Source organism: Moschus berezovskii, chromosome 11 (genome assembly GCF_049115385.1).
Source record: "Moschus berezovskii isolate FMDL1 chromosome 11, NW_MosBer_1.0, whole genome shotgun sequence".
Lineage (NCBI taxonomy): Eukaryota > Metazoa > Chordata > Mammalia > Artiodactyla > Moschidae > Moschus > Moschus berezovskii.
Genome location: NC_142470.1, coordinates 107,544,504 through 107,559,576, shown reverse-complemented (window position 1 = coordinate 107,559,576; position 15,073 = coordinate 107,544,504). Strand labels below are relative to the sequence as shown.

Below are 15,073 nucleotides of genomic sequence, written 5' to 3'. Positions count from 1 at the left end.
TCTGGAGAATTGCACAGACCCCCGCCCGTGGCTGACACCCACTTTCCCATCACTTTGCTGCTCTCTGAGGACAGCAGCCATGCTCATTAACCAGCAGTCCTCCTACCAGCTGATGACAAGTGTATCCCCAAGGAGCGCAGAATTCAGAGATGATAAATTTACTCCTGCCTGTAAGCGTGACTCTCTCCTTAGGGCAATAAAAGTGCTGCGAGGTTCTCAGGCATCAGGGCTTCCTTCTGGGAACATACCTTCTTTAACAAAGCCTGGTCCTCTTGGTCAGGACAGTTCCTTACAGCCAGGCAGAACTGCTCCAAAGTAACTGGAAAGGAAGAAAACCAAAGGGTGAGTGACCTCCCTGTGGGCCCAGAGCCTCCCTGTACAGAGGACATCGTGGTGCTAACCCACAGAGGTGACATGCCACCGTCTCTCCTTGGTGATATGTTCGAGGGGAACAGAGCCCGCCCTGGGGAGGTGGGGAGCAAGGCTAGCACAACCATTTCATCCTTGTCAGCTGCGATTATCACATGAGAGCCTGGGGCCGTGACCATCAGCAAAGCTCCATCCTAAAATGGTACCAGTGAGCTTATTTACAAAACAGAAATAAGAGTCACAGATGTAGGAAACAAACTTACGGTTATCGGGGGGAGAAGGGGGAGGGGAGATACGTTGGGAGGTTGGGACTGACAGACACACTGTATATAAAACAGATAACTAATAAGGACCTACTGTATAGCACAGGGTGTGTGCGTGTGTGTGTGTTAGCTGCCCAGTTGTGTCTGACTTTTTGCGACCCCATGGACTGTAGCCCTCCAGGCTCCTCTGTCCATGGAATTCTCCAGGCAAGAATACTGGAGTGGGTTGCCATTCCCTTCTCCAGGGAATCTGCCCAATCCAGAGATCAAACCTGGGTCTCCTGCTTTGCAGGCAAATTCTTTACCGTCTGAGCCACCAGGGAATCCCCAATAATAAATACTAAAAACCAAGCCACCGGGAGGTTCATATGGCCCGTTCTGCCCCGCCTGACCACACTGCATGTCCATTCCCTGTGACCGCCATCTAGAGGACTCCACCCGCCTCTGTAAATCTGGCAGTGCGACGTCTTCTATCTCAAGTTTCCATTGTGATCCCCACACAATCCCCACCAAGTCTTCTCTCGGTATGAATGATGGGACCCCAGTGTTGACTCAAGCAAACCCCACTAACCACCCCAAATATTTCAGGTTGAGTTTCCCCAACCATCTTTCTCCAACAAGATGGTGGAGAGAAACCAGGAATATTTGCAAAACAACATTCACGACCCACCTTAGCCGGCCACGAGCACTCTAGGAGAGCTAACCAAGGTGACTTACACAAATGCCGCTGCCCTGCCGGTGCCGGCGGCCTCGCTCTCACCCACGGCCACGCATGCGAGCACCTTTGCTAGTTCAGTCTGCATGAGCACAAAACCACAACTGCCTCCCAGGCACGCTGCTGTGACTATGTTGTTTCACTCGTCAAAGTGCTCCCAGGATTCCCCGCTGCCCTCAGACTACTTAAATCCACCTGGTTTGACAAGCATTGGAGCTTTAACCGAGTGAACCCAGGCAGACTTCTTTCCAGACTCAAAGCTGTGTTCACTCTACCTATCATCACCCTTCACTGTCATCTGCTGGGCAGTCACCTCCTGCCTTTGAGAGCAGCATAGCTCACCCTTCCCATCCAACTGCTCCAAACCACTCACCAACCCTCGGGTCTAGCCCATCCTCTGCAGAGCCCACAAAAACTGGTAGAAACATATCAAGCCTCAGGACGGTCTGATTTCACTGTTCTGACCCCCAGGGCTAGATGTCATGTTTAGACATGCAGATATTTTCAAAAGCATTATATCAGCAAAAATGAATTGTCATCAAGAAAGCAAGCATGGTCTTGGAATTATTTATTATAGTTTTCAACGTTTATAAACTACAATTCTCTAGAGAGTTTTCCTCTGTGACTACAATCCTCTGCAGTCGTAACTGTGGTTGGCTGCATCCCATGCTGACTACTTCGCCCAAGTCTGAAGTTCTGCTCTCATCTGAGGAAATTGTGCTCAGACTGTGTCATGGGCTTCTCTGGTTGTGGTGTGTGGTCTTCTTGCTGTGGCGGCTTCTCGTGTTGCAAAGCAGGGGCTCTAGGGCACGGGTGCTTCAGGAGTTGTGACAAACAGCCTGAACTGCCCCTGGCACGTGGAGTCCTCCTGGACCAGGGGTTGAAGCTGTGTGCCCCGCGTTGGCAGGCAGACTGTTACCCACTGTGCCACCAGGGAAGTCCCAGCTTGGGTTTTAGCCCAAACTTCATTCTTTGCCCGTCCTTCGAGAGGCCTCAAGCCACAGCCCAGTTTTTGGAGCTGGGCAGAAGTGCATTTGTGGGGACACCGGGCTCCCCACGGAAGGGGGTAGGAGGGGAGCTTCTCCTTAACTGGCCGGCTCCGTTTCGTGAATCGACCACCCCCCACACCTTCGATACAAACAACAACAGCCTGTCTTGACAACGGCAGGTCAACAGGAGCAGGGCCCACCGAGTCCTCGCTGTTTCCCTCGCCTTAGAGCCAGTCAGGTAACACGTGCTCTTGTGCCCAAGGCAGGATTCTTCCCAGCCTCCTCCATTCCGGTTTCCACTGAGGCCAACTCGAAAGAGGAGAGGGGCAGAGACTGCTGACGGAGGGAGGGGAGTGAGGGCGGGCCTGGGCCCAAGTCACGGGTGGAGCACATCGCGCAGCGACAGACACACGGGGCTTCCCTCCCCTCTCCTCCACCTGCCTCCACATTGAAACAGGCAGAAAAACCCAGACCCTCACAAAGAAAGCAGCTGTGCTATCGCTATCTACTTTCTTCTCCTTCACTGCTGATTCAAGGAGCTGCCTGCCTCAGGAGGAGGAAAGATGCAGCCAAACCAGCGCGCACTCAGGGTCGCTCTGGGTCTCTTCCTTAAGAGACGCTGGCGGTAGCTTTCTTCCCGAGTCCACACCCATCATTGTAACTGCTCCTAAGCGTCCCCATGCTGTTCACTTCAGTGGGGGCCACAGAGGCTCCCACCTGAGTAAGTCAAGCCCTCTTTGGTTCAGCCTTTCCACCTTGTGTGACAAAAAGATCAGCCCACCAATACAGGGAGAACAGTAGATTTTTAGATAACATACCTGTTAGCTGTGAGGTTGTTAGCTTTGAGGTTGGGGAGTGAGGTGAGGGGGCTGCATAGAAAAAAATGACCTGAGTGAAGTAAAAAAAAAAAAAAAAGGAAAGTGGTAGTTTGGGAGAAAAAAAAAGAAAAGTGACAGGCCAGAATGAAACACATATGCCTTTCCCACTATGGGCTGGTGGATAAATTATGTACAACGGCCAAACCTCTGCAGCCCATTTCTGAAAGACAGACAGGACTCTGCAACACGGTGGGTACCCTACAACTCACACAAATGCCTCTGCTTTGATGCCACCATTAGGACACGTTTACATAAACAATGGGGAAAGCGAGATGAGCCAAACGCACAGTGTCTTTGTCCTTTTTGCCATTAGGCTGGCGAGACGGGGCACCATCCTGAAGTTCGTTAGCAGGCACAGCTGGCCTGGACATATGACACACGGGGCTGAGCCGCTCAGGAATCCTGTCTCATAATGTTCTTCCGAGCTCTCTCAGCCCCAGCTGCCTCAGGCCTGCCTCTCCCTGAGGGCCCTGGGGGGCGAGGGGTGGGGGCAGGCGCCCCTGGTGTCCATGCCCGGGGCTCCCGGACAGGGGCCCTCGCTGGTTCTGTGGCTCAAGGTGGGAGACGGCGGTGGCCGCCCCTCACCCCCAACAGTGCCCGCAACTCATCTTACAGAACGACCTGCCACTCCAGCTTCTGCAGTCCCCCACCACCCTCTTCTTCGCAACGTAACAGGGCAATGTTGACAGGGAGACAGCGAGAGAGCAGTGCAAAGGCTGAGTCTTTGCCAGAAGAACCCCAGCTCTGCGTTCAGAATCAACGCAGGGCGAGAAGAGGGATGTTTAACTTCTTGGTATCGAGAAAGTATAGCCGCTCCAGCCTGCTGCCCGTGGAGATGGGCTGTAAGGGCATGGGGTGAGCCTCTGTGCCAGGCAAAGGCCTTGATCCCCGCTCCACCTGCTCTGTCCGTGTCACTGGCCCTGCCATGCCTGGTCACCTGGCTCATGGGATCCACTCCAGAGAGCAAGCGGGGCACACAGGCCCGTGCCCCACTCCCCTTCAAAACGGGAACCCAGAGGTGCCATTTCTCCAGGCAGACAGGCTCCGGTTCTGTGTAACTAAGTCTCAGCAGCTTCTCTGCCTACGTGCTGGGGCCACAGCCCTCCCATGGGCCCTCTCTCTGCTTCTCCAGGGCAAACCACCCCTTCAGCCCCCACGACCGCCATCTCCCTGCAGCTCTGTCTTCTTACTTGCTGGCCACACTCACTGGTTTTGGGCTCTGTTCTCCACCCATCCCCACCTGGGCCTGTCTCCAATGCAGGATGCCCCCTGGGACCAGGAGAGTCAGAAGGCCCCTCTCCCCCAGCCCCTCCACTGCTGCCCTACTGTCGACCAAGGAAAGGCCACGCTCTCCACGGCAGCACCAGACCCTCCCAGCCCACTCTCTCAGGCTCCTTCTCTCCACACTCTTCCCGGCCTCGCCCCGAAAAGCCTCCCTTCTGGAGGAACAGGGGCCCTGGTACTCCCGGACCAGCCCTTCACTTTGCCACCTTCACCCTCGTCCACACCCGGCCTCCTCCCAGAAGGCACTGCCACACTCTCAACTTCGGCTCCTACCCACACTGCAGGACCCAGCACTGAGGGCCCTCTGCGGAGTCTCCTGGGAGCCCGGCAATGTCTGCCCACCCCGGGACCTCTCCCAGGCTCTGTTACATGCTCCAGGGCTCCTCCACGCCCCATGGTAAGTCTTCCCGGCTAACTTACTCTTCTGGTTTTTGCACTTTTACCCTCCAGAGCTCAACAGGGAAAGGGTTACGTCTTCTGGATTCCAAGTCCTTTTAGCTGCCCTCTTGGACACAGAATCATCTTCACCTATAATTACAGAAATCTGTGGGAATTTATTTTCTAGGCTGCCTATTAAAAGAGAATTTCTGAGTAATTTTTAGGGAAAAAAATCACAATAGACAGCTTTGTCCATCTCTACTTACAAAGATGTTACATAAGTTTCCCCACCAAGGATTCAACAAGCACTCTGATGGCTCAGACTGGGGTCCTGAGTCAGTAAGAGAAGGTAGAATACTGATGAAACACTGATGAAAACCTCGCTTGTCGTTACATTCTGATCATTTCCCCATCGAACGTTTGATGCCACTTTGACCATTCATCAAATCTTGTTAAACTATTATATCTCAAAGGAGTGCCTGCTTTTTTTTCTCCTTCAGCTCTCACATTTCTGAGTAAAAGCCATCATTTTCCAGTTAATAAAGCATTATATTTTCTCTGCAAACAAATTCCCATAATTTACAAGCAAAGAAAAAGGGAATTCATGAAGAGGAGACACTGCACTATTTTTCCTTCTGACATTTGGGATCTACCATGGGTTAAAAATGATGGTTTTATCTCTGGTGATTTATCAAACTCCAGATTCCCTACAAGATGAACAGATGCACTGAAGAAAGAATGCCTCACCTCAATGCTTTGACACTCTGCTTATCTAAAAAGAATGCATTTTGAATCTCTCCCCTCCAGAAACTCAGTCATTCCCATGATTTACACATTGAATTATTGTTTTCCAAACACACTTACGTGAGAATATGCCAGGAGACACACTGAAAGAAAATGGTAACATTTGAAACATACAGATTATTTATAGACAGAAAACTCAAAGAACTGAAAGAAAATCTGGTTGTCAACAGACAGTTGCTTTTTCTGTTTTCTCTGTAGCTCATTTTGGGTTTTGTGTGGGTGGTTCACGTGAACTCAAAGGTTATTTGCTAAATGTCTGGTGAGATTAGGACACGTCTTTTAAAACCTGAATGTAAGTTTGTGTATATAGCAATACATTTAACTTTAGAATGTGGATAACTTTGTAAATGTAGAAGGCCATACCTAGAGTTGCAAGACAAGATTTCCTACACTTCTATTTCTATTCACAGTTTAGAAGGTCTTATTCATATTCCGAGTGGAGATTTCATAATAGTTATGCAGTGGAAATTTTTGCTTTTTTACCTTTTGGGTTAATTTCGTCTGCCAACTTGGGCACTCAGTTTGAAAGTACTTAGGTACCAGGAGCTGGAAAGTCAGTGTGGCCTGCAACTCAGGTCTTTGCAGTTCATCATATAAGCTACATCTTTGATCATATGGTATACAAAGGAGGGGGAAAAAACACTTCTTTTAAAGGCAAATGAACGAGGGCTTATTTATCATTTACTTATCTGCGTCTTTGGCAAAGCTCAGCTATTAGACTCAGGTCCAGCAAGCACTTACGGGCCCTGCAAAGCGGGCAGATGGTGGTGCTCTGCCGGGATCTGAACCCCCCTCTCTGCTGGGTGGCCCCGGGCACCTCAGGTAGCCTCTTGGGCAAAGCTCAGCTATTGGACTCAGGTCCAGCAAGCACTTACGGGCCCTGCAAAGCGGGCAGATGAGCGTTCTGCCGCGATTTGAACCCCTCTCTGCTGGGTGGCCCTGGGCACCTCAGGTAGCCTCTTTGGCAAAGCTCAGCTATTAGACTCAGGTCCAGCAAGCACTTACGGGCCCTGCAAAGTGGGCAGGTGGTAGCGCTCTGCCGGGATCTAAACCCCTCTCTGCTGGGTGGCCCTGGGCGCCTCGGGCAGCCTCTGTGTGTCTCAGCCACATGGGTGGGTGGCGGTCCCTCGCTGCCTGCCTTGGTGGGAGACTAATGAGTACTCGCTAATCTCACAGAAAACCTGTGAGATAGAAAATAAAAATAAAAAGCACGATTCGGTGACCAACGCAGTAAGAAGAGTGAAAATCAGCATAGGCCAAGTCTAACCTCAGAAAAGATGTGTCAAATAAAATACAAAGAACCACCCCCCCACCACCGGAAGTTTAAGAACTCCAGAATGCCCATTCTTTAGGGTTTATCTGTAGAAAGGAAAGCCCTTGGGGAATTGGGGGTGGGAGGGCATCTCTCAAAATCTGATGCTAAAAAAGCCATGGGGTCAGCCAGCCCCGGGGCAGAGTCCCAGCCCCACACCTTAGACCTGTGTGGTCACAGGCAACTGTCCACCCCTGAGATGAAGTTGTCGTGGAGACCGAAGAGGGTGACGGGGAGCCAGGCACTCAGCACGGCCCTGCCTCAGGGAAGCACTGACGAGGCAGAGACGGTGGCCATCAGCGCAGTTGGCCAATGTCCCCAGGGTCAGGAAGGTAACTGACGTTTTATTAGAGTCTGGGTCAAGTATAGCTGCTAAATTCTGTCCTGAACGAGCCTCCACTAAACAAATATTTCTCAGGAATTGAACTTGGCGTTTTCCTCTTGTCTCCTTCTTCCCAGAACAACAGAATCCCGAAGGTCAACTGTCATAAAACCGTCTCATATACCGGCGCCTTCATCAAAGCAAAGTGAGCTGGCAGCTCTCTCGGGACCTCGCAGGTGACCTGCTCCAGGGTGCTGGGTGAGCAGGTCCCGAGGAGGGGGCTCTGGCGAGGGCTGTGTGGCTGCCCTTATGGAGAACACAGCGGTTGGGGTCCTCAGGTCCGGGTGGCACAGAACTCATGTTCACCTGCCTGGACTGGGGCTTCGGGGAAGGAAACCCTGCGTTCCGATGAAGGGAATGTTCCGATGATATCGCAGAAAGAACCTGCCCCCCTCGCTGGAGCCCGGGAGCCATGCTCCCTCACGGCTGCTCTCCCAGAACCAGGAGGACTCAGAATAAGGTCCACTATTGGGAGTCGGCATCTTAGAACTTCCTCTCTTCCTGTGTCCACTTGCTGATGAGACACAAAATGTAAATCTATGCGGGCTTCCCTGGGCTCCTCAGGTGTCACTAGTGGTAAAGAACCCGCCTGCCATTGCAGGAGACGTGGGTTCGATTCCTGATCCAGGAAGATCCCAAGCACACACTACTGAGCCCAAGCCCCAGAGCCAGTGCTTCTGTCACCCGAATGAGAAGCCTGAGCACTGCAGCTAGAGAGCATCCCTGCTCCCTGAAACCAGGGGAAAGCCACGAGGCAATGAAGACCCAGCACCACCAAAAAACAAAAAAAAACCCACAAAATTGTTTTTAAAAGTGTAAATCTGAGGCGGCAAAGCTGCACACGCTGCCCAGGGTTTCCGTGCTGCAGCGCTCAGGTTCAGCGAAACTAATTCTTCCTCTCAGGAGCACACGGCGCGCCCCGCTCCTGCCCGCAGTGGCCCCACACCGGGCGTCCACCCTTCTCTCCCGTCCTCCTAGCACTGTGCCAGTGCTACGGCCCCTTCCTCCCGAGCTCTGCCCCTCCCGGGCCCCCAGACGGGGTCTCTCCATGGCTGCAGGCTCCAGGCATTAGGGACAATGGACACTTGCGTGGCCCTCTCCCAGCCGGCTCGCCCTCCGACATGGACCCACCCACCCGCGCTGCTCTCGGGAGTGATGAGTCTGAGAGGTGTCCCCACATCAGGACAGAGAAGCGAATCTGGAGACAGTCCTTTTCTCCAGTGCTGAGGTCTCCGAGACGCTGGTCTGCTGGGATCTGGCGGCAAACAGCACCTGCCCACCCTTGGCTCCCCAGGCCCCCTCACCGGCCGCCCCACCCACAGGGACGAAGACGAAGGTCAGCAGCCGGCGGTGGGCCCGCGCCTCCCTCGCTCAGCGCGCCGCCCAGGGGCTGCGCCACAGCTGCTGGGCCAGCAGAGGGCGCCAACGGGAGGGGACGGCTCAGCTTGCACAGCCAACGCAGCAGTGTCTGGGGTGCTGCCCCTCCCCCACCGGCCAGACTGCCCGCTTCCTGCGGTAACGACAGAAGGTTCCAGAAGCTCATCGGAGAACGAGATGTGCTGCCTTCTGACGCCTAGTTCCACCGCAGAGGTCACGTCTGCCCTTCAAGCTGGGAGGACCCAGGGTTTGGAGGCTCCTCTATAGCCTTCAGGCTAAGTCGAGTCTTAAGTTTTGTAGTTGCGTCTAAGTTCCTTGAACATCTTGAAGTTCACGATTCACATACTGTTGAAGCCTGGCTTGGAGAATTTTGAGCATTACTTTGCTGGCATGTGAGACGAGCAATTGTGCGGTAGTTTGAGCATTCTTTGGCATTGCCTTTCTTTGGGATTGGAATGAAAACTGACCTTTTCCAGTCCTGTGGCCACTGTGGAGTTCTCCAGATTTGCTGGCATACTAAGTGCAGCACTTTCACAGCATCATATTTCAGGATTTGAAATAGCTCAACTGGAATTCCATCACCTCCACTAGCTTTATTCGTAGTTGACTTCACATTCCAGCATGTCTGGCTCTAGGTGAGTGATCACACCATCGTGGTTATCTGGGTCGTGAAGCTCTTTTTTGTACAGTTCTTCTTGTATTCCTGCCACCTCTTTTTAATATCTTCTGCTTCTGTTACATCCATACCACCTCTGTCCTTTATCGAGCCCATCTTTGCATGAAATGTTCCCTTGGTAGCTCTAATTTTATTGAAGAGATCTCTAGTCTTTCCCATTCTATTGTTTTCCTCTATTTCTTTGCACTGATCACTGAGGAAGGCTTTCTTATCTCTCTCTCCTTGCTATTCTTTGGAACTCTGCATTCAAATGGGTGTACTTTTCCTTTTCTCCTTCACTTTAGCTTCTCTTCTTTTCTCACTTATTTGCATTATTTGTCCAGATGTTCAAGCTGGATTTAGAAAAGACAGAGGAACAAGAGATCAAATTGCCAACATCTGCTGGACCATCAAAAAAGCAAGAGTTCCAGAAAAACATCTACTTTTGCTTTATTGACCAAAGCCTTTAACTGTGTGGATCACAACAAACTGTGGAAAATTCTGAAGGACATGGGAATACCAGACCACGTGACCTGCCTCCTGAGAAATCTGTATGCGATCAAGAAGCAACAGTTAGAACTGGACATGGAACAACAGACCGGTTCCAAATCGGGAAAGGAGTACATCAAGGCTGTATATTGTCACCCTGCTTATTTAACTTATATACAGAGTACATCATAAGAAACGCTGGGCTGGATGAAGCACAAGCTGCAATCAAGATTCCCGGGAGAAATATCAATAATGTCAGATATGCAGATGACACCACCCTTAGACAGCAGAAAGCAAAGAAAAACTGAAGAGCCTCTTGATGAAAGTGAAAGAGATGAGTTAAAAAAGTAGGCTTAAAACTCAACATCCAGAAAGATCATGGCATCTGGTCCTATCACTTCATAGCAAATAGATGGGGAAACAATGGAAACAGTGACAGATTTTGTTTTTCTGGGCTCCAAAATCACTGCAGGTGGTGACTGCAAGCCATGAAATTAAAAGATGCTTGCTCCTTGGAAGAAAAGCTATGACGAAACTAGACAGCATATTAAAAAGCAGAGACATTACTTTACCAACAAAGGTCTGTCTAGTCAAAGTTATAGTTTTTCCAGTGGTCATGTACGGATGTGAGAGTTGGACTATAAAGAAAGCTGAGCGCCAAAGAATTGATGCTTTTGAACTGTGGTGTTGGAGAAGACTCTTGAGAGTCCCTTGGACAGCAAGGAGATCCAACCAGTCCATCCTAAAGGAGAAAAGTCCTGAATCTCATTGGAAGGACTGATGCTGAAGCTGAAACTCCAATACTTTGGCCACCTGATTTGAAGAACTGACTCATTTGAAAAGATCCTGATGCTGGGAAAGATTGAAGGTAGGAGGAAAAGGGGACGACAGAGGATGAGATGGTTAGATGGCATCACCGATGTGATGGACATGAGTTTGAGTAGGCTCTGGGAGTTGGTGATGGACAGGGAAGCCTGGGGTGCTGCAGTCCTTGGGGTCGCAAAGAGTCAGACATGACTGAATGACTGAACTGAACTGAACAAAATTCCTAAACTCACACAGGACTTTGGAATGAAGTTGTGGCTTTTTTTTCTGCACTTGCAGAATACTCATTCAAGTAACAAGTAATGAGCTAAAGTAATGCTCATTCAAGAAGGTGGTAAGTGTAGTTCCACAATTCCCTGGAAAATGAATGCCAAAGCGAAAACTAAATCAAGGTAAATGTCATTTGCCTAAAGAAGAGCCCCATTATACATGGGGAGAAAAATGGTGATCCAATGAATAATATTGGGAAAAGGACTCATAGCTAAAATGCAGAAATAATGCTTTAATAATGCAGGTGATCACATTTTTATTAATGAAGTCTCCTTAGCAAAGAAGCAAATATCTCCTTGAGAGGAGTCTGAAATTAATCCTCTGATAGGCAGAAATCTACACTACTCATATATTCTGACTATAGTTGCAACCTACACTGAATGCCTACATTCTAAATTCTTAGTCACTTTATTAAGAACCAGAAAAGGGACTTGCTGCAATACAATGGGAACTACTCATGAGCTCTGAGAAAGAGAAAAACTAAGAGACAGTTCCGCATGGAGCTGAAAATTCTGGATGTGATTTATTTATTTAATTAATTAATTTCTTAATTTCATTTCATAAAATTATTCCTCTTTTTGGTTTTTGGATTGGTACACCCTTAAGGGTTCAAACAGCACTATGTTTCAGCACTGCTATCTCCAGGGCGAGATCAAAATGTGTATCAGAGCAAAGTAATAATTCATCATTGTAATAGCTATATCCCACTTTAGAAACCACTAGAGACTGCTTAACATTCTTTTTTCCAACTTGGGCTTCCTGAGTTTTCAGGTGACAAATGGAAACTGATGCCAGAAGGCTTTTTTTCTGTTTGTTCCTGATAAAAAGGGCTAGATGTGGAGTTCACTTTCATCTGGGGTGACCCTCAGCTCTGAGCTTTCACCACCTGCTCCTTCCCTTCCCTCTTTGTGCCACTCCTTTAAAAGTCTCCAGAGGCAACATCTGGGTCCAGTCACTGAAAACAGATGGGTTCTTCCACCTCCTCTTTGGGCCCCTGGAGACCTCTGCCCGGCAGGGGGCTGGGGAGGGGGTGGGGGCAGTGTGCTATTGGAGCCTAATGACATGTTGACTACATTCTTCCCGTGTATGTTCAGGGCATTCCTGTCATTAGAACCCATCCTGTATCTGCACAGTCCTTCCCATTACGGATAGATTTCCCTATTTCAAAATCTTCCTCAGATTTCTTGATGTTGTCATTGGGCCCTATTATTTTTCTTGCTGTTATGATTTTTCTTCTGTGACTTTCTACAGCCAAATCCTCTTCATCTGTCATGGAACCAGAGGCCAAATTTCCTGAAAATCATCACTTTAGCTTACCGTCACTTTTGCTTACCATCATTTATTGCTTAATCAATAACAGGTTCAGAATCAATTTGGATTTCTTCAGTGCTGTGGCAATATCAGCTCTTTGACGTTTCTTCCTGCTGTTAAAACTTCATACATTGGCACCAAGCCTCTTTCTCTATTTCTTCCTCTTAAGGAAAAAGATCTAAATGCTCCACTTTGGTTATGGGAACAAAGACTTTTGTAGATTGATAATTAAGAGTAATAAAAAAGTTTTATTGAACACTATGAGTCAGGCTTCTCTGGTGGCTCAGCAGGAAAGAATCTGCCTGCAATGCAGGAGACATGGGTTCGATCCCTGGGTTGGAAAGATCCCCTGGGGAAGGATATGGCAACTCATTCCAGTATTCTTGCCTGGGAAATCTCATGGACAGAGAAGCCTGGCGGGCTACAGTCCATGGGGTCACAAAAGAGTCAGCCCTGAGAAGCAGAAGGCAGAAACCAAACAGAGTCTGGGACACGGATGAGGCCTTGGTTTTCGCAGGGTGTGGGCACGTGTTTAAAGGCTGGCCCTGGGTGTGATGCTCTGGCAGTCTCGCTAACCCTGTGAAGAGCCTGTGCTCTTGGCAAGTTCACCTGAGCACATGCACATTGACCTGAGCATCTGCGTCCCAGTCCTCACTCTTGAGCCCAGGGCCATGAGGCTACCCCTGGTCCCAAGCACTGGACTGCACTCAGAAGGAAGGGAGAGGCCCTGGCGCTTCTGTCCCCCTTCATGCCTGGCTGGGAGGCAGGGTGGCGGGCGGGCCGGGAGACTGAGCAGGATGCAAGCACTCCCGGGTTGCTGGAGTGACTCTTCTTTTTCTGGTTGTGCTGGGTCCTCGTTGTTGCATGGGCTTTTCTCTAATTGCAGCAAGTGGAGGCTATTCTGTAGCTGTGGTGTGCAGGTTCTAGGGCACATGGGCTTCAGAGTTGTGGTGCATGGGCCTAGCTGTCTTGTGGCATGTGGACTCTTCCCAGACTAGGGATGGAACCCAGGTCTCCTGCACTGGCAGGCAGCTTCTTTATCACTGAACCATCAGGGAAGCCCAGGCTTGACTCTTAACAGAACCCATCAAGGAATGCCATACTCTGGACAGCGCCCAGGGATGTACTAGGGCCATTAGCCAGGCTCCAGAGCTGAGACGGTGGTCAAACCCGCCCCTGCCTTCTGGGAGCCAGCAGTGGCCCTGGTAAGACGGAAAACTCTTTGCAGCAAACAACAGTCAGCACCTTCTGCTTTTCATCCTTTCCCCCCACGGAGGATGGGGCTCCCTGGTGGCTCAGTGCTAAAAGAATCCCCCTGCAGTGCAGGACACAAAGGGGACACAGGCTCAGTCCCTGCACTGGGAAGATCCCCTGTAGGACAACATGGCACCCCACTCCAGTACTCTTGCCTGGAGAATTCCACAGACGGAGGAGCCTGGAGGCTACAGTCCACAGGGTCCCAAAGAGTCAGACTGAGCGACTGAGCACAGAAAACTTAGTAAGGGAAAGAGGAGGAGTTGGGCGGGTCCAGGGAGCGGACATCTTCATGGATCTCACTCTGTTTTCAGTGTTTCATGTTACTTTCTGTGATTTTGAGGCCAAAATGAACATTCACACTTCCTCCCCCCTCGGGGGCTAACACTTTGGACCGGATCACTTTTTGTTTCAGAAGCGGGAGGACTGACCAGTGCAGTGTCCCCTGCCTCAACCTGCTAGCAATTCCTGCTCAGTTGCAACAACCAAGATGTTTCCATCTGGCAACACATGTTCTCTGGAAGACGTAGTCACCTCTGGTGCCGAATCACGGCTTTAAAAGGCAGAACCAGTCCTTGCTAAATTTGGGCGGTAGGTTTAAGCAGTTTGTGTCCTCGAACTTCTTCAGGCAGCGATCGTGTTAAAACCCCCTCACTGTACCCACCCCTCATTTTCGGAATGACAGTCACCACGGGGCTGAGGGCCACCGCTGAGGGACCCTGCTTGGCCAGCTGGATCCTGGCAAATTTAGCATTAGGTTCTGTGGGTGTCGTTTGGTCAGTGTAAGTGGGGAGTAACTTGGGGACCCTGAGTTCAACACGAGGGCTCAGACCAGGGTGGGGACTGTCCTTTCTCTGCAGAGTCATCTTCCCAGATAACCCGAGAGTCACTCAATCCCAAATATTTGACAAGAGCCACTGACCTCGGTGAATATGTGCCAGAGACAGGCAGGTGATGTGGTGAAGACATGAGTTCCAGGCTCTGAAAAAGTCCTCCTTCTCGGTCATCACCTGCCAAATTTACAGAAAAACAAAACAACCCACTGATGATATTCTTAGAGAAGAGAACTTACTAGCAAGGTGGATGGAAGACAACGCACACGTCAGTGCAACCATCAAGCAGGGGTATGTTGCATGCAAGGCCTACTGCCACCCCTAAAACGCCTGTCAGCCCTAAAAGCTTTAGTTAGATGAAGGAACGCCATAACATGCTGTGAGTCCAGTTTACAGGTTTCTACTAATCCCTCACTCGTGTCAAGCGTGGGGGGCGTGTGCACTCAGTCACTCAATCATGTCTGACTCCTGGCGACCCCCTGGACTGCAGCCCACCAGGCTCTCTGTCCATGGGATTCTCCAGGCAAGAGTACTGGAGTGGTTTGCCATGCCCTCCTCCAGGGGCTGTTTCCGACTCAGGGATCAAACTCGAGTCTCCCACATTGCAGGCAGATTCTTTACCACTGAGCCATTAGGGAAGCCCAAGCATGGTGGTACCAGGCTGCATTTCTTGAGATGTGACCAG

The 15,073-nt window shown here is 50.3% G+C and overlaps 1 protein-coding gene across 2 annotated transcripts in view; it reads right to left on the bottom strand.

Annotated features, from left to right (window-relative positions):
- ACOXL (acyl-CoA oxidase like) overlaps positions 1-15,073 on the bottom strand; it is a 354,770-nt gene that overhangs the window by 55,045 nt on the left and 284,652 nt on the right. For both annotated transcript variants that reach the window (XM_088841686.1, XM_088841687.1), the window contains 2 exons: positions 14,478-14,565; positions 249-319 (listed from right to left, as the gene is read on the bottom strand). In XM_088841686.1, coding sequence (XP_088697812.1) covers positions 249-319; positions 14,478-14,565 — 159 coding nt within the window. The remainder of the gene's footprint in view (positions 1-248; positions 320-14,477; positions 14,566-15,073) is intronic.